The 25,904-nt window shown below is 37.9% G+C and overlaps 1 protein-coding gene across 3 annotated transcripts in view; it reads left to right on the forward strand.

Moving 5' to 3' along the window:
• Positions 1–25,904, forward strand: part of MBD5 (methyl-CpG binding domain protein 5) — a 400,595-nt gene that overhangs the window by 327,705 nt on the left and 46,986 nt on the right. For 2 of the 3 annotated variants that reach the window (XM_060178085.1, XM_016187753.2), the window contains 4 exons: positions 2,843–3,520; positions 10,658–10,760; positions 12,168–12,348; positions 15,723–17,858. In XM_060178085.1, coding sequence (XP_060034068.1) covers positions 3,408–3,520; positions 10,658–10,760; positions 12,168–12,348; positions 15,723–17,858 — 2,533 coding nt within the window. In that variant the 5' untranslated portion in view covers positions 2,843–3,407. Of the gene's footprint in view, positions 1–2,842; positions 3,521–10,657; positions 10,761–12,167; positions 12,349–15,722; positions 17,859–25,904 lie in introns of those variants that run through there. The other variant, XM_016187755.2, reaches the window with a different exon arrangement.

Below are 25,904 nucleotides of genomic sequence, written 5' to 3' on the forward strand. Positions count from 1 at the left end.
TCCAGGGCAAATTGGTGGGGATGACTCAGTATTTTTAGGTATATATTTATACATAGAACAAGCCAAATCAGTACAACTATTTTGGCAGTGTCTCTAAAGGTGAAAACATGCCACCTCTATAGCCCATCATTAATCACTAATTTGACTGATATGTAATAGATGAGGGGTTGGGAACCTTTTTTTTTTTTTCTTTGTGCCAAGGGCCATTTTGATATAAGGTTCACAGGCCATAAAAAATATTTACTTAAGAATTAGCACTTACTGAATTTCAAGCCCCTTGATGATATGTCTAGCTACCTTATTGACTTTGTTGAGATTATAGATGAACACTGTTGACTTACTTCTATTTAGATTTAGACCAGCCCTACTACTTCCATGTGAATCTCAAGTTATTTAACACAGTTTTCTAGATCACATCATCTCATTTCTATTTAAACTGTTTGCAACAAAGTGTCTTTTAAATCTACATATGGCTGATTCTGTCCCTGGAAATTTTTTGTCACTGGCAGCAAGTTCCATTGACATTATACTAGAACAATTTTTTCATTTATCCTTTAGTGTAGTTTGCCCTGTCCCATAATGTAATCACTGTGTATTAAATTGATTAGTTAAAAAATTTTTACTCATTTGCCCCAAATTATATTAGCAATGTGATGCCACATTCTCCACCAGGATTAAACAGTAAGTATTTGAATGCGGTGGGGTGAGGAGGTGGTGGTGGTGGTAGCATGAGGAGACAGCTCACCCAGTAGGGCACATACTTTGGCAAGTGCAAGGTCCCAGGTTAGAGCCCCAGCCCCAAATGGGAAGAGTAAAATCCAAATGGTGGGGTGGCACTTTAGTGCTTCTCCTTCTCCCTTCTTCCTTCATTTCTAAAAGTATCAAAATTAGACAGGGGTGAGGGGCAAAGTAACTCACTTGGACAGTGTCTTGGCCGCTGTCTCCTGTGAGTTTGAGCGCAACTCCACTACACTGGAGGAAGCTTCAGTGCTGTGGTCTTTTTCACTGATTCTCTTCTCTACCTTCTGTCCCTATCTAAAGTAAGTAAATAAGTAAATAAATAAAAATAAAATTTAGATAAATTGGACAGGGGAGTCAGCTCATCCATCTCATGTGTGTGGTCCAGGTTCATTCTCCTGCACTATATAAAAAAATTAAATAATTAATTAAATATATATATATATTTAACACCTTTCTAACTTAACAGCAAGCTTCTACAAACAACTCCTCAAGAGTCAGTAAAGGAAATAAGAGGTGGCTGAGTGATGGTACACCTGGACAAGCATACATACCATGTACAAAGACCCGGGTTCGAGTCCCACTCTCCACCTACAGGGGGGGAAGCTTCAAGGGCAGTGAAGCAGGTCTGCAGGTGTCTCGCTTTCTCTCCCCTCTCTATCTCCATTCCTTTTCAATTTCTCTCTGTCCTGTCAAATAAAATACAAAGGAAGAAAAATGGCCTCCAGGAACAGTGGAGTCGTAGTGCCAGCACTAAGCTCCAATGATAGCCCAGGTGACAATTAACAAAAATTAAAAGGAAGTAAGAGAGCTCCTCCATTGAATATAATGAGTGAACCTGAGCTGTAAAACAACTCCCACTCATTTGTTAGCAGGGTGAAACCCTTCTCTGATACTTGGATATGTACTTTAATTTTCTTCTCTCTAACTCTCTCTTTCTCTCTCTCTCTCCCCTAATTGAAGTAACATTGGTTTACATGTCTGTTTCATTTTAGAGGCATAGTTCACACCACATATTTTCACACCTTGTGAAAATTATGTGGTACCACTCCTTGCTCCCTATGATAGTGCCAGTATCAGTCCCCTGCCTCTACCCCACAATTGAACTCCACCCCACTTCACCCTTGGGTAAGCTCAGAACCACAGTCATAGAGTGATGGTCTGTTAACATTTGACCTCATCAGGTTCCTTCAAAATTGACCAATGAGTGAGATCACTCTGTTGTCAATTCCTTTTCTTTTAATCTATCTTTGTTTAGGTTTTGTTTTTGTTTCCCTCCTTTAGGCCCATAGAATGATTAGAAAAGTAAATCTTAAGGCAACATAGAATTAAAAAGTGACCAAAATGTGATTGATAGAACACAATGGATTTATAGATCATTGCTTTGACAACTCAACCATCCTGTCTACAGAAAATATAGTTATTAACACACAGCTTTGCAGTTGCCAAGTTATAAGAGATGGTACATATGATAGCACACCATAATTCTGGGTCTGTCTCTAGTAATGAGATTACTTGTGGTGAATAACAAGCAACTGGGGTTAACTGGAGTAAGTAGACCAATCTGAAAGGAGAAAAGTTGAAAAAAGGGCCGGGCAGTGGCACATCTGGTTGAGTAGACAGATAACCATACTCAAGGGCCCAGGTTCAAGCCTCTGGTCCTCAACTGCAGGGGGGAGGTTTCATGAGTGTTGAACAAGATGTCTCTTTTTCTCTGTCTGTCTCCCTCCCATCTAATTTCTCTCTGTTCTATTAAAAAAAAAATAAAAAGGTAAGTTTAAAAAGTTTTTTTTAATGGAGTGAATCCTTCAGTGTGTGATGACATAATTGAGGCCACTATTTTTTTTTCATTCCAATAGAGAGTGGGAGAGACACCACAGTACTGTGGTTCTGGGGCTGGAGTCTGGGTCATGCACATGGCAAGGCACAAACTACCCAATGAGCTACCTTTTCAACACTGAAAATTCGTAATTTTGCTCATACTTTGACAGTACAGGACATCAAAGCGGCTTGGTACACTTACTATAGTTTATTATATTTTACAAGTATACAGCTTCTCAGAATTTTCAAAATTATACAGCATACATATTTACATATGTTTCAGGCTACATTATTGGAATTTTGAAGACATGAAAACATCAGATGAACCAACCTGCAATATCTTGGATTCGGTTTGGAAGATGAAGAGAAAGCTTAAAGAGTGTGGCCTTTAAAGGCGTGTAGTAGAACCTGGATATATTAATCGACTCGCACAGTAAAAATGAGACCAGTTTATAAACCATAAAGGTTATCTTAGTCCAACAGCAAGGTTCAAGACAAAAATGTTGAACTGAAAACTTTACACTCCGCCCCTCCCCACTTCAGACAAGTACCAGCATTGGTGAATATGATTTTCTTAGTCAGAAGCATTCATTTGTACCCATGTGACCATCCTTAGGAATTAAATATTGGTTATTTAATATAGATTATAATGGGAAACTGATTTATTTTCCCACAATGGCAGATTTCAAGGACTCGGTTCCAAACTGAGCCAAAGCTTTCCAATGCATTCTGTATAGTCTGAGAAAAACTGTGCTGCATTGGCCAGTTTTGAAGGCCATCATGCCCTGTATTATAAGGATATCATCTTATTGCTGATATCTTTGGAGAGTCCCAAGCAGACACAGAAAATGAATGGAGGCAAGGAGTATGATGGAGAGGGAAAGGATGGAGGCCTTCCAGCTATACAAGTTCCTGTGGGCTGGCGACGACGTGTGGATCAAAATGGAGTGCTTTATGTCAGGTGAGCTCTCACTGTTTCACCTGTGCTGCCTCTAAGGTTTCAGTTCTCAAATGAAGGAGGTAGACTCTGTTCCTCCTTAAGAGAACAAAATATCACGACTGGCAGCATCTCAAATGTATTTAATAAATGATGGCCATCGTAGGTATACTCAGTGTTTTTATTACGATTTAATCGCCTTCAGTTACCAGAGAGAATCTTCTATGTATTACTTGTATTTTACACAAGGTATCTATTCTGCTTGTCTCTGTAATAAGGATAAAGAAGATGGGGGGCGTGGTGGCACCTGGTTGAGCACACTTGTTACAGTGTTTAAGGACCCAGGTTCAAGCCCCTCGACCACACTTGCAAGGGGAAACTTTGCAAGTAGTGAAGCAGTGTTGCAGGTGTCTGTCTCTATCCCTCTCTATCACCCTCTTTTCTCTTGATTTCTGGCTGTCTCTATCCAATATATAAATAAAAAGAAAAAAAAAGATCTTAAAAAAAAAACCAATCAAAGCTATTTTTAAAAAGAAAAGAAGAAGAAGTAGGGAGAGGGGCTAGGAGGTGGCACACCTGGTTAAATGCATATGTTACCTACCATCCACAAATACCAGGTTTCAAACCTCCGGTCCCCACTTGCAGAAAGAAAACTTCGCAAACGGTGAACCATTGCTGCAGTCCCCCCCCCCCCCAGTTTGTCTCTGTTCTATCAAGTAAAGTAAATCAAATTTTTAAAAAATTTAAAAAAACAAAAAAGGAAACAGGGAGACTTGAGGAAGAAACATGAAAGCATCAGTACCACATTCACAGGAGAATAAAGTGCTGGAACAAGATCCAATATCTCCTGACTGAATTGCTCTGTCCTGAATTCAGGTACTTCAGCCTGGTTGTTTGATGTAAGGTTGAGTGTGTTTATCTATAGACGGTTTCAGTTATTAGACTTCTTAATGCTTGAGGTTAATTAAAAATAAGTTTCCTATTTATTTGCACCATGTTTAATCTTTTCCTTTGCATATGATAGTAAAAAAAAGAAGAAGAAAAAAGTCTTCATGAACATAGCTCTTCTTCTCACAAGTGAAAATCACAAATACCTACTCCTTAAATTTCTATAATATTTATCTCTCATAGAGTAAGTTGAATGGGATAGCTGAACTGTTAGCAATAAATCTTTATTATTAAATAACAGATAACGAAGTTACTTTGCAACTTTTCAATTAAGTGTATGGAAAGACAAGATACTATAGAGCCTTTTTTGTTAAGTCTTCTTTATTTATTTTGTGAGATAGTGGAAAGGCAGACCAGAGTTCCACTTGAACATTTATAGCACCAGGGATCAAACTCAGGTTCTCATGCATGTAAGTGCTGTGTTCTACGGACTGGAGCCTTCTCCCCAGGTGCCATGTTTCTTTGTAGGGTAATTCTGTAACTATTAGAAATAGCCATATGGGGACAGAATATCGCTCATCCAATAGGGTTGTGCACATGAGAATGCCACGGCAGTGGGGGAGGCCCAGGTGCTATGATGTCTCCCTCTCTCTTTCTCTCTTCCCTCTCTCTCACTCTTTTTCTCTCAAATAAATATAATGAAAAAGTGAAAACATATATACCCAAAGCCCTGACACAGCAAAAGAAACAGGCTTAGCACTTAGAAAAATAAAATAGGGAGGTTATTTTTAATGCCATCATTACATTAATGCTATTACCTTCAATGTAGATATTTGCACTCTCATTTCAATGGAATTCTCCATTTATGCCAAATATGTTTCTTTTTTAAAATTTATTTTAAAAAGGAGACATTAACAAAACCATAGGATAAGAGGGGTACAACTCCACACAATTCCCACCACCAGAACTCCATATCCCATACCCTCCCCTAATAGCTTTCCTATTCTTTATCCCTCTGGGAGTATGGACCCAAGGTCATTGTGGGATGCAGAAGGTGGAAGGTCTGGCTTCTGTAATTGCTTCCCTGATGAATACGGGCATTGACAGGTCGGTCCATACTCCCAGCCTGCCTCTCTGTTTCCCTAGTAGGATGGGCCTCTGGGGAAGCAGAGCTCCAGGACACATTGGTGGGGTCTTCAGTCCAGGGAAGTCTGGTCGGCATCCTGCTAGCATCTGGAACCTGGTGGTTGATAAGAGAGTTAACATACAAAGCCAAACAAATTTTTGACCAATCACGGACCTAATGGCTGGAATAGTGCAGATGAAGAGTTGGGGGGGCCCTCCATTTTGTAGATAGCTAGTTTTGTACAAGTAGTTCCTTGAGGTAAATTTATTTACTAGCTGAAACTCTTTTGCACGTGTTGGTTTCCATAGTATTAAGTGTGTGCTCTATGGTGTGTAACACAGAAAGGTTATCAGTGTTACTGTTCAAATTTCTGGTTTGTGAAAAGCAAATATATTCATCACAGAGAAAATAACTTTAAAATCATGGTGACAGCGGGTGGGGTGGTAGCACAGCGGGTTAAGCGCACATGGCACAAAGTGCAAGGACCAGCATAAGGATCCCAGTTCAAGCCCCTGGCTACCTTCCTGCACGGGAGTCCCTTCACAGGCGGTGAAGCAGATCTGCAGGTGTCTATTTTTCTCTCCCCTTCTCTGTCTTCCCCTTCTGTCTACATTTCTCTCTGTCCTATCTAACAATGATGACATCAATAATAATAACTACAACAACAATAAAAAACAAGGCAACAAAAGGGAAAATAAAACTCACGGTGACTTAATAATTATTATAATTTATTTTTATTTTTGTTTATAAAAAGGAAACATTGACAAAACCATTTGATCCATACTCCCAACCTGCCTCTCTCTTTCCCGAGTGGGGAAGGGCTCTGGGGAAGCAGAGCTCCAGGACACATTGGTGGGGTTGTCTGTCCAGGGAAGTCTGGTCAGCACCATGCTAGCATCTGGAACCTGGTGGTTGACAAGAGAGTTAACATACAAAACCAAACAAATTGTTGACCAATCATAGACCTAAAGGCTGGAATAGAGCAGATGAAGAGTTGGGGGAGGGGGTCCTCCATTTTGTAGATAGCTAGTAGGCATATTTTAGTTATATTCCAAAGGGCCTGTGGGTATACTAGTGGGTTTGTTTGCTTGTTTGTTTTGTTTTGTTTTTCCTTTTTTTCCCCCTGATCCTGAAATCTGATATGCCTGTGGATCCAAGTTATTATCTGGGGAGATGATGTCATGGCTACATAAAGGACCAGAAAGCTGGATCAGGGAAGAGAGTAGCTCCCTAATATGGGAAAGGTGTATAACTATTGTTGACTGTAAACCCCATCGATTTGATGTGGTCTGGGGCCCATAATCAGCTTAGGAGCCTATGTGACCTCTGCATCCCTGTAGATCTGAGCTCACATTCTGTGGTCATCAGTAGGAACATTCCAAGCTGTCCCAATATTGACCCATCTTCCTCAAGTGTAGCATAGAGTATGTTGTCCAGCCTTCCTTCGGAGGATGGAACATTCACTACCATTATTGATCCAAGTTGAGGGCAAGGTCCTATGGGGGCCCACAAAGGGGTCTATTGTGTTGTGCCTGATAGAAATGACCGGTAACAATGGAGAGAGGGATTTATTGGAGGTCTAGGCCCATCATGTCTGTTTGGGAATCTCAGGACTTCCCAACTAGGGCCCCACCAGATGGGGTGGCCTGAGAGTGACTAAAGAGTCATCCTTAAAGTATGCCAGTCTCTTGCCCTTATTCAGCTTTTGCAGTCCTTGCTTTGATGAGGTTAGCTTTGGAGTGAGTGAGAGAACTATAACAGGAAGTAGGTGAGGAGGGTATCTAAGTCTAAGCAGACACTATTTCATTATGAACTTGATACTGACTCACTACAGACTATTGTGTATTTTTGATTTCAGGTATGTATTTTGCCCTAATTTATGGATACATGTGAACATATGCTCTATCTTACGGGATCTGGTCTATATCTAGGTTTTGGGTCCTTGTTAGGAAGTGAACCTCCTGGAATGGAATTTGAGAATACTATGAAAGGAAAGGTCTCACCCGAGTAATGAGGGTGAAGGGTTGAAACTCCATGCCTGACATCTCTGGGCACAGTCTGAAGTGAAGCATGCTGAGGTGGTACTCGGTGCATTGATTAGGTTGGGATCGGCGGATACAATATCATTTGCTATGACTTGAGAGAAGCATGCAGGAAAGTGAGCCCCACTCCAGAAGTTTCAGGGCTGGGGCAAATACAGGCTCTGTAGAGGTAGTGGGAGGTTCCTGCTGTCTTAGGGTTTAAGAAGACAATAGATAGTTATTGCTATAATCACATTGTTTGGCAATTGGGTTAACTTTGAAAAATCCCTTTGTTAAGATTTGCTGTATCGTACACCACATCACCATAATTTATGTCCTTTGACATTATTTGTATATAGCTGTGCCACTGGTTGCTTCTGTTCTCCCTGGACAAAGCTTTTAAGAGGGTCAACATTTCAAAGACTCAGCCTATGTATTAAAAAGACTCAGTCTGTGATTTTAAAAGTTTGAGACATTCAATCAGTTTTTTCCCTCTTATATTACTTAAATAGTGATTTATATATGACTACAGATTAATAGGAGTGTACATAAACACCATTCCCACCACCAAAAGACTGTGTCCCATTCCTCTCCCAACCCCCATGAAGCTGAACATCCACTCTCACCCTCTACCCAGGATTTTTACTTTGGTGCCCTACGCCAAATTTAGTCAGATCCTGCTTTGAATTTCCCTTTCTGTTATTCTTTCTCAACTTCTGTTTATGAGTGTTTGTTATAATTTTTATGAAAAACATCCTCCCCCTCTTTTTATTCAGAGTATTAGCACCAAGTGAAGTCTGGGAATCTGTCATTGATAATCTGTTGATAATTTTCCAAATCTAATTGATTAGACTTCGTGATTATGAATGAGTTTGAGTACCCAAACAGAAATCATACAGATTTATTTTGGAAGTAACTTTTGCTGATAAAAGATTAAACACCTTCAAGTAAATTAAGCCAGTATGGGTTTGATTTCTTTGTATGTAGCTGGTTGAATTACCATTCAAACAAAATAAGGTGAGTAACCCTCTTTCTATAACTCCCTTCTCAAATGTGCTGTTTGTAATTTTTCGGTTAGTCTCCAGCTACTTCTGCCTGAGGGTGGTATTGAGGCTGCACGTTAAATTGCCCACCTGCTTCCAATCTTAGCTTTATCTACAACAGAAGAGCTGTAACTATTTTTATGTTAATTATTACTCCCAAAAGTTAATTAAAGAGCTACAACTAAGAGAAAGAAATCTACTTACTGATTGAGAGGAAGTCTTTTTAAAGTGCCTAGAGAAAACTCTAATAAAATTCAGAAATTCTTATCATCGAGTTTAATTTTAAAATCAGATTCATCTAGGATTCAATTCACAAGCTTCCTTTAACTTTAAAAGTTAAAGTTTTATTAGTTTCTTTTTGCAAAATACCTATATTCTTGATGATTCTTTGATTTTGTTATATCAAAATTAACAGGCCTGCCAAAACATCTCATGGCTCTTTCTGCTGAGCTAACCCCAAGTCTTTAATGTAGAAATAATTGTTCTTTATATGTCACACCAAACAAAAAATTGACCTAAATTAATGGATGACTCATTGACAAAGTGAGGATTTTAACAGAGATTTTTCTATATCCATAAGTCACTTGCTTGTCTGTAAATAAAATGTTAACTGTATTTAAAAATCGATTCATTTGTAGTTATAAAATCTGTGCTCTTTTTTCATTTTGAATTTTATTTTTAAATTTTTATTTATAAAAAGGAAACAAAAACCATAGGATAAGAGGGGTACAACTCCACACAAAACCTGTTCTTTCATAGAGGCAGAATGGCCCACACCCAATAGTGGAACCCTTAGTACACAAAACAGACAATATTATTCCTAGATGAATTTAACCAGAAGGCTCAAGTGAAGATTTTGTCAAATAGTCACCAATAAAAGATATTAATTGGGGGTCGGGCGGTGGCGCAGTGGGTTAAGCGCATGTGGCGCAAAGCGCAGGGACTGGCGTAAGGATCCGGGTTTGAGCCCACGGCTCCCACCTGCAGGGGAGTCGCTTCACAGGTGATGAAGCAGGTCTGCAGGTGTCTGTCTTTCTCTCCTCTTCTCTGTCTTTCCCTCCTCTTTTCATTTCTCTCTGTCCTATCCAACAACGAACAACATCAACAATGGCAATAATAATAACCACAATGAGGCTACAATGAACAACATCAACAATGGCAATAATAATAACCACAACGAGGCTACAACAACAAGGGCAACATAAGGGGGAAAAAATGGCCTCCAGGAGCGGTGGATTCATGGTACAGGCACTGAGCCCAGCAATAACCCTGGAGGAAGAAAAACGATATTAATTTTCAAAGCATACTATACATTTAAGTTGACAAATTAGTGTATTAATCATAATTTTACATAAACCTTCATTATAAATAAAAGTCAAAGATTCATTTGTTTAATCTGAATTATTACTTACCTTGTAGGTTTGAGTTTAATTGATATTCACATATCATACTGACTTTTGTGACCCAAAGAGTAGTAACGGAGAGAACACAATGGGATTAACAGCAGAAATCCATACAGGGCACCTTTGTGTTACCTTACGAATTCCCGCATCCTTAGTCAGATCTGGACCAAAATGATTGGTCTTCAGATAAATACATTGCCAAGGCATGGGAGAAGGTTGTGAGTTGCTTTTCACTTAAAAATAACTTAGTTCCGTACTTCAGAATTAAAGAGAACTGGTTAGTTCCAACTTTTGTAGAGTTTGAATTTTTAATGTTCTTAAAATTTAGTGTTTCCTCAAACAGCTTTAAAAGTAGACTCGTTTATAATGAGAACTATTAGCTTCCTTATTCCTTTCTTTCTTGAATTCTTCTTTGAGAGTAGTGTTTTCTCCATTTTTAATTCACATTTTGTTTTCAGAATACTTTTAGTTTCTGGGAAGATCTGTATTCCTGTGGCTTTTGATTCAAAAGAGGGATGGTGTTAAAGGTTGTGATTTAGTAGGTAACAATCTTCACAAAGAAAATGCTTTTTCTATAGTGGGAAAATATCTGTGAAGGACAGTAAGATGATAAACTGTGCTCTTTCACATATGTGGACAGTCAGAATTATTGCCTGATTTCTTTTTAACTATTTTTACAGTCCCAGTGGGTCTTTGTTATCTTGCTTGGAGCAGGTTAAAACATACCTGCTTACTGATGGAACATGCAAGTGTGGCTTGGAATGTCCTCTTATTCTTCCCAAGGTAATCAACCATTCACAGTAGTTCTACCAGCAATTGTTTTTGTTGGTGGTGTTTGTTTCTTTGGTTTTTGTTTTCCCAGGTGGTTCAAATATTTGCTCTCTTCACTTAGCATTTCATTTTTCCATTTCTCCAATCACATGCATTGTAAAGCCTTTAATTCGATAGTCTTTATCTAATGAGATATCTTTTGTATACATTTTGGAACGCTTAACGTTTGTGGTAAACAGTTCAAGTTTAAGAGTCATTTTCTAAGATGACAAGCATTCATGTTAAACATCTCATTAAAACTGCTTTTGCAGGCCGGGTGGTGGCACACCTGGTTGAACACACATGTTACAGTGCACAAAGACCCAGGTTCGAGCTCCCAGTCCCCACCTACAGGGGGAATGCTTTGCAAGTGGTAAAGCAGTGCTGCAGGTGTCTCTCTGTCTCTCCCTCTCTATCATCCCCTTCCCTGTCGATTTCTGGCTGTCTCTATCCAGTAAATAAAGATAATAAAAAAGATTTTTAAAAAACTGCTTTGCATCTTTGTATAAGCACTATAGACAGGCTCACCACTTAGTACTGCTTATTTCCCTCCACTTTTATAGCAGCTCAATCTGCAATATTATCTTTAGCACTGGTGTTGACAAATCTGCCACAACTATTTCTAAAGTCACAAAATTGAATGCTCCTAGTCAAACTGTGAAACTAGTTTACTCCTTTGCCAGGTAAAAAGTAAAACTGTTCTAAATGATAAAGTATCATTTGCTATAGAAATGTGGCATTGTTCTCAGAATATGGGTACTAATTTCGGAACTGAAGATTAACAAGACAACTCTCCCCCTATCGATTTGTGTTTTCACATTTCAAAATAAACATTTTAAGATTTATGTTATGCATTTAGTGAGAGCGTTGAGAAAGAGACCAGAGCACCTCTTGGGCAAACGCTGTACTCTAACTGCTAAGCCACCTCCCCAGCTGCCAAATAAAAAATTTTCAAACAAGTTGAGCATATATAGAGAGGAAAATTTATGTCTCTTAAAAAGTGATAGGGTTTCTTTTAACCAGTGAAAGGCTGTTGATAGCAAGATAAGGCTAAAGATAACTTTGTAGAAATGCTGACTTTTGAGAAAACTGATCTTCAGCTGGTTTTATAGTATCATAACATCAGGAAGTACCTAAAATTGTGAGCATTATCAGTTATTGAAATTCTCTGTTATGTTTCTCTTGACTGTATTAGGATAAGTTTCATTATTTACCTTGTAGCCAAGAGCTATGAGTTCAGCAGAAGTGTTTAATAAAGTTACTTTTAAGAGCTTGAGAAGTTTTATTTAGATTCGTGACTTTAGGCACAGTTTTTAAGGAGATTTTTTTAATTAATGATTTTATAAGACCTAGTATAAACAAAAGCTATGCTTTTTCCAGGTATTTAATTTTGATCCTGGAGCTGCTGTGAAACAGAGAACAGCAGAAGATGTTAAAGCAGATGAAGATGTCACAAAGCTGTGCATACATAAGAGGAAAATCATTGCAGTGGCCACACTTCATAAAAGCATGGAAGCCCCACACCCTTCTCTGGCGCTCACCAGTCCTGGAGGAGGAACAAGTACGTAACACAGTGACAGACTTAGTTCTCTTTTCTCCTAGCAAAGGAGTCACTAGAAATCACTTTGCCAAGCAGATTTTGAGTCTACTATTCAAGTTTGCATAGTGCTTTGAAAGTTGCATGCATGTTGTTGTTTTATTACAGATAGTGAATTAGTTCTTTTAAAAAAATTTTTTTGAGAGGGAGCTGGGCAGTGGCACACTGGGTTAAGCGCATAGTACCTATATTGAAGGACCCTGATTTGATCCCCCGCTCTCCAACTGCAGGGGGAGTGGGGAAACGCTTCAGGAGCAGTGAAGCAGGGCTGCAGGTGTCTTTCTCTACCCCTCTACCTCCATTTCCCCTCTCAATTTTTCTCCTTTCTGTCGAATAAAATAGGAAAAAAAAAAAAAAAAAAGAATGACCACCAGGAGTAGTGGATTTGTGGCTCTGGCACCAAGCCCCACCGGTAACCCTAGAGGAAAAAAAATTGGGGGTGGGGGGGGTGGGCAGTGGTCAGAAGTTATCTCCCCAAACTCCCTACCCAGATCATCTAGTTTAATAAGCAGAATAAACACTAGCTAGCATTTTAGCACATATGGACTCTATGCAAGTATGTAGAACTGAGCTAACAAAAGAGAAAAGCACCACTGGTTTTTAGTAAGACAAATGTGACCTAGTTCCTAGTCTAAATTGGAATGTGTAGCATAAGTCCTCTGGCAAAACTATCAAGAACTGTTATTATTTTCATCATTTAGTAGCCATTGATTGAATATCTACCAACAGAAACCACCTTGCCAAAGAGGAGGGAGAGAGAGAGATTTCACAAAAGTAGGCAGTCAATCCCACAGGAAGGCTAATAGTGGTACTATAGATGGCATAATTGGATTAAAAGAAATTCCAATATGTATCTATATGTTTTTAACTATTGAACTATAACTATATAAATGCCCAAGAAAAGATACAAGTCAGTGTGTTGTTTTTACAAAAGAAGACACAGTCAATCCTTTAGGAATGCTGATGGCGTTAATACAGACAACATAGTTCTCACAGTGTGCCAGGCATAGTGCTCCTAGTGTTTTTCATGTATTATTTATTTAATTACTGACTTAAAAATCTGTCCTAAGCAACAACAACAGAAAGCTCAGTCATCTTATGTAGTGCAATTCTCTTATTTCACTATACAGAAATTATTATTATCAAAGAAACTCTGCCATACTAAAACAGAAAGAACAAGTCGTCCCCCCCCCCCCCCGTTACTTCTTGAGCAGCCTCTACTTTGAATTCAGAGTTTCCCAGGGTGATTAACAATCTTCCAAATTTTATTTATTTATTTATTTATTTATTTATTTATTTAACCAGAGCACTGCTCAGCTCTGGTTTATGATGGTGGGGGATTGAACCTGGGACCTTTAGTGCCTCAGTCATGAAAGTCTTTTTGCAGAACCATTATGCTGTCTCCCCAGCCCTCTTACAAATTTTTATGATTTGACCTCTATACTACCTAACAGATAGAAGAATGTTTGCTTTAAATCTACACTTTTAATTTAAGGAAGTACAGCTCTGATGGTAAATAAACCCAAGTATATTTGCTAATATGTTTAATAAACTCATTTTCTCACCCAGCCCAGCTAGCATTTAGATCTTTTTAAGTACAGCCAGCACCAGTTGATGAGAATTGCTATGTGAAACTTAATTTTATTGCCATGTCTGCTTTAGAAGGCATAAGCTTATAAAATAGTTAAGCATCCTTAGAGGCAAAAAAAAAAAATCTGACATGATAGAGTGAAAATTCTGTATGATGAGCCAGCTTGCTTTTCTTGCCTTTATTCTGTCTGATCTCCCAAAGAACTTAAGGGATTCCAAAAGACACAGAGAGAGAGCAATGCAATCTATAAGAAAGGGAATACTCTATTATAACCCAGTTCTAAAGATTTTGTAGCACGCTGACTACATGTTGCAGAAGAACTCTGCCATAGTAGATTTGTGATACTTTACAAATGGTTGGTTGACTGAAGCTGTACTTACAATAATTACTGATCAAGACCAAAGAAATTGCAGAGTAACAGACTTAATGCAAAGCCAGCCGTGATTGCGATAGCACTGCACTTACTGTCATTATCACTTTCAGTGGAAAACACTCAGACTTCATTCACTTACGTGACAAAAACTAGAACTTTTTTTACCCTCACATCAAAAATGGGATAAAAAAAAATGTTTCCGTAGTAATACCTTATGGTTCATCAATTCCAGTCCTAGGCATTTACCCAAAAGCTGGAATATCACTGATTCAAAGGGATATGTGCACCCCTATGTTCATAGTGGCATATTTCACAATAGCAAAAACTTGAGAACAACCAAAATGCCATTTGACAGATGATTGGATAAAAATGTTATGGGACATATGTTCAGTAGAATATTACTCAGCAATAGAAAAGATGGTATTGTGTACTTTTGGATAAAGTGGATGGAATTAGAGAAGATTATGCTTAGTGAATCACAAAGGAAGAAAAGAACAACTACAGGATGGTTTCACTCATGTGGACTATATAGAATTGGACAAATGAATGTGAAAAAAAAAGTCAGTTTATATCTAAGACTCTAGAAGAACCATAGTGGTTATCTATGTGGATGAGGATGGGGACACAGACCTTTGGTGATGGGAGTGGTGAGGAAAAAAAAGTATTTTTTCCAAGAAAATAAGGAGACTGTTTTCTTAGTTCTCCTGAAGAGTTTTTACTAAGATAACAAATATTTAACTGGAAATACATTTTTTTCTAGTGAAATTACAATTCATCTAAGTCATCCCCAAAATATTATGTCACACAGATTATAATTTTTCCATGTAATTGTTTTCCTAAGGGAAAAAAAATCAAATCCCACAAAATAATACCATCACCACTTACACCTGCACTGTCAATCTTGCTATTGTTTACTCTAAATCTTTTTCAGTTCACTGTGTCAGTGTGACTCGATAAGTTCTCGATTCTTTCTTAACATAAGAAAGCATACATGCACATCAGCCACTTACTGAGAACCTTTGGTTGACCAAGGGAGAAAAAGATCTTATCTTATTATTTATTATTATTATTTTTACCAGAGCACTGTCCAGCTTTGGCTTTGTGTTAATGCAGGAGATTGAACCTGGGATTTGTTGATACTTGGGCATAAAAGTGCCTTGGCATAACACCCTAATAGCTTGCATTTTGAAAGTGAAAGTCTAATATAGAACTCTTTGTCCAATGGCTTCCTCATGGTTTCTATTTACAGGTGTCTGTTTTCACATGCTCTCTCTTCCTCTTTGCCTCCTGTCTCTCCATCCCTCCACTCCCATAACACGAAAGAATGGAGATTACTAATATTTTTCTCTGTCTCTCTCTCTCTCTTTCACATAGATGCAACTCCAGTAGTACCTTCCCGGGCAGCCACTCCAAGATCTGTAAGAAATAAAGCTCACGAAGGGATTACAAATTCTGTACTGCCTGAATGTAAGAATGCTTTCAAGTTAATGATGGGATCATCCAATGCCATGGGAAGGCTGTATGTACAAGAACTGCCTGGAAGCCGGCAACAAGAGCTCCACCCTGTCTACCCCCGGCAGAGACTGGGCAGCGGTGAGCATGGGCAGAAATCTCCATTCCGGGGCAACCATGGAGGCCTGCCCAGCCCAGCGTCATCAGGTTCCCAGATATATGGAGATGGCTCAATCTCTCCAAGGACTGACCCACTTGGAAGCCCAGATGTCTTCACAAGAAATAATCCTGGCTTTCATGGAGCTCCCAACTCCAGTCCTATTCACCTGAGTAGGACTCCTCTTTCTCCACCTTCAGTAATGCTACATGGTTCTCCTATACAGTCATCCTGTGCAATGGCTGGAAGGACTAATATACCTCTTTCCCCAACCTTGACTACAAAGAGTCCAGTAATGAAAAAACCAATGTGTAATTTTTCAACCAATATGGAAATACCACGAGCAATGTTCCACCACAAACCCCCCCAAGGCCCACCTCCCCCTCCTCCACCTTGTTGTGCTCTTCAGAAAAAGCCATTAACATCTGAGAAAGATCCACTTGGCATTCTTGACCCCATTCCTAGTAAACCAGTGAATCAGAACCCTGTTATCATTAACCCAACTAGTTTCCATTCAAATGTCCACTCTCAGGTACCTGTGATGAATGTAAGCATGCCTCCTGCTGTTGTTCCTTTGCCAAGTAATCTCCCATTGCCAACTGTAAAACCTGGTCACATGAATCATGGGAGTCATGTACAAAGAGTTCAGCATTCAGCTTCAACCTCCCTGTCCCCTTCTCCAGTGACATCCCCAGTGCATACGATGGGGACTGGGATTGGAAGGATTGAGGCATCGCCCCAAAGATCACGCTCATCTTCCACATCATCAGATCACGGAAATTTCATGATGCCACCTCTAGGACCTCAGGCCACTTGCAGTGGTATTAAGGTTCCGCCCAGGTCACCAAGGTCAACAATAGGGTCTCCAAGGCCGTCAATGCCATCAAGTCCTTCTACCAAGTCCGATGGGCACCATCAGTACAAGGATATCCCTAACCCATTAATTGCTGGAATGAGTAATGTACTAAATACCCCAAGCAGTGCAGCTTTTTCTACTGCATCTGCTGGAAGTGGTTCGGTAAAGAGTCAGCCTGGTTTGCTGGGAATGCCTTTAAATCAGATCTTGAACCAGCACAATGCTGCCTCCTTTCCAGCAAGTAGTTTACTCTCAGCAGCAGCCAAAGCACAGCTAGCAAATCAAAACAAACTTGCTGGTAACAACAGTAGCAACAGTAGCAATTCTGGAGCTGTTGCTGGCAATGGCAACACTGAAGGACACAGCACTTTAAACACCATGTTCCCTCCTACTGCCAACATGCTTCTCCCTACAGGTGAAGGGCAAAGTGGTCGAGCAGCACTAAGAGATAAGCTGATGTCTCAGCAAAAAGACTCGTTACGGAAAAGAAAACAGCCACCTACCACAGTGTTGAGTTTGCTCAGACAGTCTCAAATGGATAGTCCTGCAGTTCCCAAACCTGGACCTGACCTGCTAAGAAAGCAGGGCCAGGGTTCATTTCCCATCAGTTCAATGTCTCAGTTACTACAGTCCATGAGTTGTCAGAGCTCTCACTTGAGTAGCAATAGTACCCCGGGTTGTGGGGGCTCAAATACTGCTTTGCCTTGCTCTGCTAACCAGCTGCATTTCACAGATCCCAATATGAACTCCGGTGTTCTTCAAAATTCACTGACACAGAACATACCTTTGAGAGGGGAAGCCGTGCACTGCCACACTGCAAACACTAACTTTGTTCACAGTAACAGTCCAGTCCCAAACCACCATCTTGCAGGTATCATAAATCAGATTCAGGCTAGCGGGAACTGTGGGATGCTCAGTCAGATGGGCACGGCTTTAGGAAATTCATTACATCCCAATCCACCTCAGTCAAGAATTTCAACGTCCTCCACTCCAGTGATACCAAACAGCATTGTTAGCAGCTATAATCAAACAAGTTCTGAAGCAGGTATGGTTTTATTAGAAAAAAGTACCCAGAGGTACTAAACTTTTCTACTTTTTTAAAAGATTTGTACCAAAATATTTATTATGATAAGAAATGATCCTTTCCCCATTGTGAAATTTGCATCATTTCTTAAATATTTATAACTTTATTTACAGAATGCTAGGGGTGTGTCTATTAGATAAAAAGAAAATCACAGATGAGGGGATTTTTGTGTGTTTCCATTCTTTGTTGTCAATCTGTGTCATTTTTAATATTGTTCAGCGTTCATTTGGTTGTCTAACCATGGGACTCTAAACTATGAAAGAAGCCATAGAAGGCAGGGTTTCCCTGTCCCTGAAATATGCACTTAGCCAATGCTGGTATAAAATCCATTCCCACCACTCCCTGCCCCAGCTTTTGTTTGTATTCAGGTAAATGAAGCCTGTCTTGGAAACCCCAACCCCTGCAAAAAAAAAAAAAAAAAGACAAAAAATAAATGGATTTTTTTTTTCGTTCTTGCTGCTGATCAGAAATAGGTGAATGAACAAGAATTGGTAACTAGAAGTTGTTTGAGGTAGAAAGCTGTCTTCTAATGTGTTTTCTTGTCCTAGTTTATTATATCATTTGTTTGAGAAAATTTAAAATGGATATTGGCTACTCCCTATTTAAAAAAAAAAGTAATGATTTAAGTTTTCTAATAAAAAGGCTTGAAAACCTGATTTCCAGAATTTTTGATCGTGACACTGTTTTGCGATTTTCATATAGAACTAAATAAGTATTTTTACCACTAGACATCAAAGTTTGAACCCAAATTCATTGTATTTCCTTAACCACTACTAATATGAAAGATAAAGATACTTAAAAGTAGACACATTAGAAGGATTATATGTTGTGTAATGCATTATTATAGGGTATTGTAAAGAAGCACTGAAGAAGTCAATTAATTGAGGCATCAGAATATTTGACCATAGAGCATTAAACAGAAAGGAAAAAATGAAATGAAACGCCCCACATCCAGCACTACAGATTTGAAAGATTATGGGAAATACCGGGGGAAGTCAAAGATGACTACAGAGACACTATTACTTAGATATGAAAAGAGTGAGAGATAAAAGCCACATTGTTCCTGGAAATGAAAAAAACTGCTGAGCTTTCAATAATAAGCTATTGTGTAGATATGTGTAGATTGTATTACACCACCTTGCGGGAAAAGCAGTATAACCTACATTTCTGTGTTGCTGATCATGAACCCAAGTGTTCCCTTCCTGATGTCTCTGCTTACGACCTCCATTCTCCACAACTGGTATTATGTATTATGTTCTGGTGTCACTATTTAATTAAGAGCTGTTTGTTAACCTCATATGTTAAGGAGACTTTAAGGCTAAGATGGTAATTGACATGATTAGTGCCTTCTTAATATTCTTAGTCGAACTAACCTTATGAAACTATCTTTTTTATCTGTTTATCAGGATTTCAAAGGGGCTTCCAACTTTCAATGTCTCATATTCCTTTCTAGATCATTTTAGATAATTCCACGAGGATGAAAAATTTAATATTTGTATTTAGCAAATTAAATTTATATAAGATCAGTAACTTTTTTAGAACACATCATATTTATTAAATATACCTTCAGTCATTTGCCTGAGACATTTTTAGTTTTATTGTATTGCACCCTCAAAATTTGATGTCCTTTACCTCAATCTGCTTTGTTTCAGGTCTAAATTCGTATTACAAAGTGTATGTATTTTATTAACGATGTATTTCAGCTCATCTGTTGTGGAAAAATCAACACTTATTTATATTCTTGTTTCTTCTGATTGTCAGTCACAGACTTATTTTGTCCAGTTCTCAACATGTGTTTCCTGCTTCTTGCATCTCTTTCATTGGATCTGTATTGCCAGTGCTGGGAATGTCAAAGCACACAGGTTGAAAATTTATTAGTGTAAGAAAAGTATTAGCATATAAATAGGTAAGAGGAGTAAAAATAAATGTCTAGTAATTACATGGATGTGACCAATTATGTATAAGATTACAGAAAGCATACTTGGTAAAAGTCTAGATCAATAAGGATTTTAAAAATAATAAAACCTAGTAAGATTAAATACTAGTGTATATAAATGTGCAGCTGGTCATGAAAATGGGTAAATTCAGTAATTAATGTAGTACTTGATGAACTATTAAAAAGTTACCTAATGCCACCTTTCTTTTTGATACACAGTGAACTCTGTCAGTTGAATCTACTATTTTTGTAATTACTTAGCCTAAATATTTATTTGCCTTGATGTTTGGATATTCATTAAATAAGTGGCAAGATGGGACATTCAGAGTAGAACAGCACATAGCAGTCATAGCTGCTTTCCTTGTAACCTGTGCTAAGTACTTTCAGCAGATCAGTAATACAGAAAAAGAAGAAAATAACATTCTGTTCCTAAAGTGTTGTTTATAGCTATCGTTGAATACCTGTTATGTGGCAAATGGTTTACCTATATTCTTTAATTTATGAAATTGTCCAAAGACTAAGTACTGTCATACCCATTTTACAGATGAATAAACTGAGGCTAAGATTTGAAATATATATAACTGAATTAGGATTTGAACTCAGGTTTATTTGATTGTAAAATCCATTTTCTTTCCAGCTGCATAAGTTCTTCATCTGAAACATTTTGTACTCAAAAGTACCATGAAGCTTTCAAAATATTTCAAACAGTAAATAATAATAATCAGAGCACGACTGATCCATGTTAGAAGCCATGTTTGTAAACTTTTGATGCAGTTATTATTTTTTTGCCTTTTGTCTTTGTGTTCCAGTAACATACACTACTTAGAATGTTTGTGTCAGTGTAGATGAAATGTCAAGAGAACTGCCCCTCCATTTTATGAATCACAGTTGGTGACTTTGACTTTTTTTTTTAATGAGTTGGTATCACTTCCCTGGCTCAGTTAAGAATGAGTTTCCTAAGTGGGTGAAGTGCCAATAAACTATGTATGTCCCAGTCCAGCTACCCCAAACATGATAGTGCAGTGTGATATAAAAGACCCCATGTAACATTCTGTGCTAACAGCCCAGACAGAACTCATGTGACCTCCTGCTCAATCAAGTGCCTTTTTTTCCACCTTTTTTTTTTTTTGGCAGCAACTAAAGAAAAGAAAAAAAAATCACATTAACACTTCAATTAAGAACTGTTTAGCTCTGAAATGATTAATGCAATTGGCAACATATTTTCATAACTTTTTATTTTTTTAAACATAAATGATTCTATTTTTAAAAAAGATTTATACTGTTTTATTTTTATGAGACCAAGTGACTAGAGCACTACTCGGTTCTGGTATATGACAGTACCAGGGAATGAACCTTTTAAAAACTTCTTTTAAACAGAATTTTTCTATCATAAACAACATAAGTACTGATTTCGAGATCTGTGGATAAAAATCCACTCATTTAAAATACATTACAACTTGGGTATGGGGTAATTTAAAAAAAAAAACAGATAAAAGATAGGAAATGTTTAGAAAGTATTTCTAAAACTTAAGGACAGACACAACCTTATGAATTCTATCTGGTGTTTTGAAATTGCCTTTCCACTAAAGTTTTATAAACACTGCATTGTAAAATCTATGGTTTCTGTTAGCTTTGTGGATACCAAATTGTAAGTAAAATCTAGCATATGTCAGTCTGTGTAACAGATTTAGAAACTGACCAATAGAATACTGGTGACATCTTTAGCTGATGGATCTGGCAATCAAACCCCAGAGTTCCTGATTCTCAGTTGAACTATTTAAACTACTAAGTACAGGTGTGTTCTGAGATCCAATAGTAGTGTAAATGCAGAGCAACCTTCATTTTATGAAGAAGTGTCGATGTCTTAACTGGCTTCAGCACATTTTCTGTGGTAAAGAGGAATTCAAAATCAACTACCCGTGAATAACAGGTTTCTGCAGGCACATAGATTCTCAGGTATCTAACCAGCTGATCCTAGAACCAAACACACATACCAGAGGCCTGGGTTTCTGTACAGTTCAAAGCCCTGTCAGTTTGCACACTGTCCCTGTGTTTTTTTCCCAACTTTCAAAGAAGTAAAGTGACTTCTATTTTGCTTAACTTAGTAACTCAACCTTACTTCCCTCCAATATGATAAAGACATATTACTTTTTCCACTTTATTATTCTTTTTAATATTTATTAATTTTTAATAAACTCTTCTAAATACATGAATGTTTAATCCTCTGAAGGAGCAGAATTTGAATTTGTACCAGAATGGAAAATAATCCAAACATTTATTCAACTTAATTCTTACACATCGACTAACAAAAATATAAATAAACTTACAGATAAATACATGGTCATGAATATGTATGTATTTTTTAACTTTGGAAAAGAGTGTTTCCTTTCAGAACAAAATGCATTTGACTGAAGTTCAGTAAAGCTATGTTATGGTAGGTATGAGACAATGAGTAGTAACACAAAAGAACACTGTGGATAAAACTGTAATGAGCTCAGCTTTTTGTATTGTGTATTTATTTATTTTCAGAAAATGCCAGTAAAGAAAAAAAAAAAAAAAGGGAGGTTACCATTCCCCACACTGGGGTTCTAAGTGCCAAAGATTATGGGATAAGGATGTTCATTTGTACAAACTATATAGATTTAGCCCTTCTAGAATATGGGGAGTTGATCTAGAAAATCTAGTCTGACATAGACTAAAATAGAAGAAAGGTTGAGACTGAGTTAACTGTATCACCCCCAAATTTAAATGCCTCTATTTTGTTTCTCTATCGGGTACACAAGGTCTCTAGGGTAAAAGTTGTTCTCTGCTCTTGTTTTCTAATAGGATACCAAAATTTCATTAAATTCTTGGTTGTATGATTAAAATCTATATTCTTTTACTAAGTTTTTTTTCCCAAAATGACCCATCTCTCTTTTTTTTTTTGCTCCAAAGATATTTTTATACCAATATCTTGCTGTTTAAGAATACTTCCTAGTATCAGGGTGACACCACTCATTTTGTTTACATGTTCCAGGTATAATATTTCCTTGTGTACAAAAAGAGTTAAAATGTGACGTTGAGTCTGTGTAATCAGAGGTGATAACAGAACTCATAGTGGTGTGATAATTAATTCTATGAACTATTTGTACCTTTCAAGAAATAAATTGCCCGAGTGTCCAAACTGGGAGAATTTTATTCTGTTGTAATACACTAAGCTCACAAAGACACTAGAAATACTTCAGTTCTCTAGGAGATGCCTAAGCTACTATTTACTAAAATCATGTGGTGTAGAAACATTAAGGAAAATTCTAATCATACCTAAGTTTGACTTATTAAAATTAATGTTAGAGATATTTCATCCAGATAGATTTGATTTTCTCATACATATAGTACTAAATCAAATCCTTACCTTTCAGGAACATATCAAGTAATAGTAACACCAGCCAAGCAATGAGTAGAGTAAAAGTTAATTTTAAAAAATTATATATATATGCTTCTTGTACATTCAAAGTAATAGCCCACTTTTAAAAATATAATTATATTTATTTATTTATTGATAGAACCAGAAATTGAGAGGAAGGGGGAGATAGGAAGAGAGAGAGAGAGACACAGAGAGACACCAGCAGCTCTGCCTCACCGCTTGCAAAGTTTCCCCTTGCAGGTGGGGACCAGGGGCTCGATCCTGTGTCCTTGCATGCCATAGTGTAATGTGAGCACTTAACCAGGTGTGCCACCACTTGCCCCTCCCCCATACCCTCTGCTACAGTTGCAAGAATATTCATTACAGACATGTTAGAGCAAAGCTCCTCTGCTGTGTAGTTGCATGGTGACATTTTCATACGGTAGCCTGGCAAATACGCTTCCTGAAGCACAGCTTCATATGCCTTCCCTCACAGAGCTGAGCAATCCACTGGGCTGATCCTCAAGCTGCCTTTCCCAAACGTAGTCCTCACTTTTTACCACGATGAGAAAATTAGCTTACACTATAAGCCATTAGCAATATATTTTTAATGTATAACAAATAAAAATCTCTTGGAAAAATAACTTACTATATGTGATGCATTTCTATGTTTATCCCATTCCAATCATCATTTCATTTTTGTTAACATTCATTTTTATCAACCACTGGCAGAACATGACCTCCAATTTATATATGTGTATATATTTCTTTTAACCTAACAGAAAATTCCCACAAAATAATACCCAGCTATGCAGTGTAATCTATATTTTCTATTTCATGTATCAAAGGGTACTAGTTGGAGCACACTAACTTGGTAACTTAAATTTTTTTTTAATTTATGTATTCTTTGGATAGTGACAGAGATCAAGAGGGGAAGGGAGATAGAGTGGGAGCGAGACACCTGCAGCACTGCTTCATCACTCATGAAGCTTTCCCTCTGCCGGTGGGGACAGAGGCTTGAACTTGGGTCCTTGTTCATAATACCAGGTGTGCCACCAGATGGCCCCATTAACTGGGTCCTTGATGGGTCTGAACGCTCTCTTAGAATATTCATGAGATAATTAACAAATGTGAATGAGCACCTCATCTATACTAAGCACTGTTTTAACACTGCAGATAAAACTACATGGAAGGATGTGAAATGAGCTGTTAGCTATTAGACACTCAGGGTGCTCTCCTCATGTAGTAAGAAGCTGAAACTTACCGTAAGAATATGGAAAAGCATTTTAATTGCTACTCCAGTGCAAATTCAGAGAACTGAATTTTACTAAGCAAGGGACTTAACCTCTTTTCACAAGATGTGTTACCTTATAACAAAGATTAAGAGATGTTCTAAAAAAATTTTATTTCCCCCCCGCCCCCACCAGAGCACTGCGCAGCTCTGGCTTATGGTGGTGTAGGGGATTGAACTTGCACAAGCATTATGCTTCCTACTCCCACTCCTGGCTTTGTTAATACACAGAATCAGAAAATGGTCAGAATACATAACAGAAATGCTAATAGAGCTTTTTGTTTTGCTTTTTACAAATGTCTTTTGGGGTGAGGTAGATAGCATAATGGTTATGCAAAAAGACTCAGATGCCTGAGGCTCCAAAGTCCCAGGTTCTATCTCCTATAGCACCATAAACCAGAGCTGAGCAGTGCTCTGATTGAAAAAAAAAAAAAAAAAAAGGCAAATCACATTTTTTTCTGTTTCTGACCATGAAAACTGCCAAGTTGACCTCTCATGCATTTGTAACGACTCAAACATCACATCAACCTACATCCCTCTCACTGTTCTCTTCCTGGGCTCTCCATGTCTACCCCAAGCAATTTGATCTTTTTTGGGGTGAAGGACATTTCCTCAAATGCTAGCAAGGAACCACCCCACTCTTGACCTTCTCTTAAGGACTTGCATTTTTCCCTCTCTTCCTTGTGGAAAACAAAGGTCTCCCCGTTGACTGGTGCTTCCTCCCTGTTCCAGGTAATGAAATGCTAAGTATTCGCATTAAGATCCAAAACACAAAGGTACAGACCTGTGTTTTAATAAATATGTGTTATCATGCCATAAGCTAGAGAAAAATAGTGTCTTGTTGGAAATCTAGACTTCTCACAAGAAGTTACTTTTCTCTATTTTTTTTTAAATCAATATTTAACTATAACACAAAAGATGTTACTATATTCCCCTGGACTGAAAACATAAACGGTCTTGTTTACTAAATTCATTGGGGGCCCAATATTTTCTGTTGTTTGAGAAACATTCATTCTCATCATGTATTGTTGTTGAGTCCATTTGCAATTTTAGTATGCTTGGCAAAGAAATGATAGTGGTCAAAAGGCACCTTCTCTATGATTCATTTCTTGGGTTTGGAGCATAAAAATCAGTATCTAGACATGTTCATGTCAAGATTTTTTTAGAATACAACACTATTCAGAATTAGAGTTGATACTTTTCAGACACCTTATCTTTTGGCGTGAGCTTTCTGACCTCCAGTACACTTAGACATTTGCAACAATGTTATGTTTTAGAAGCCAGCCATGTGACTTTAGCATAGCACAGTGACTTTTCAGCCAAAAGACTGATAACCATAAAGAAGAGAAAATAAAGAGATAGACATAGTCTTTGTTTTGAAGAAAGCACAATTTAAAA

The sequence above is a fragment of the Erinaceus europaeus genome, chromosome 18, assembly GCF_950295315.1.
Source record: "Erinaceus europaeus chromosome 18, mEriEur2.1, whole genome shotgun sequence".
Taxonomy (NCBI): Eukaryota; Metazoa; Chordata; class Mammalia; order Eulipotyphla; family Erinaceidae; genus Erinaceus; species Erinaceus europaeus.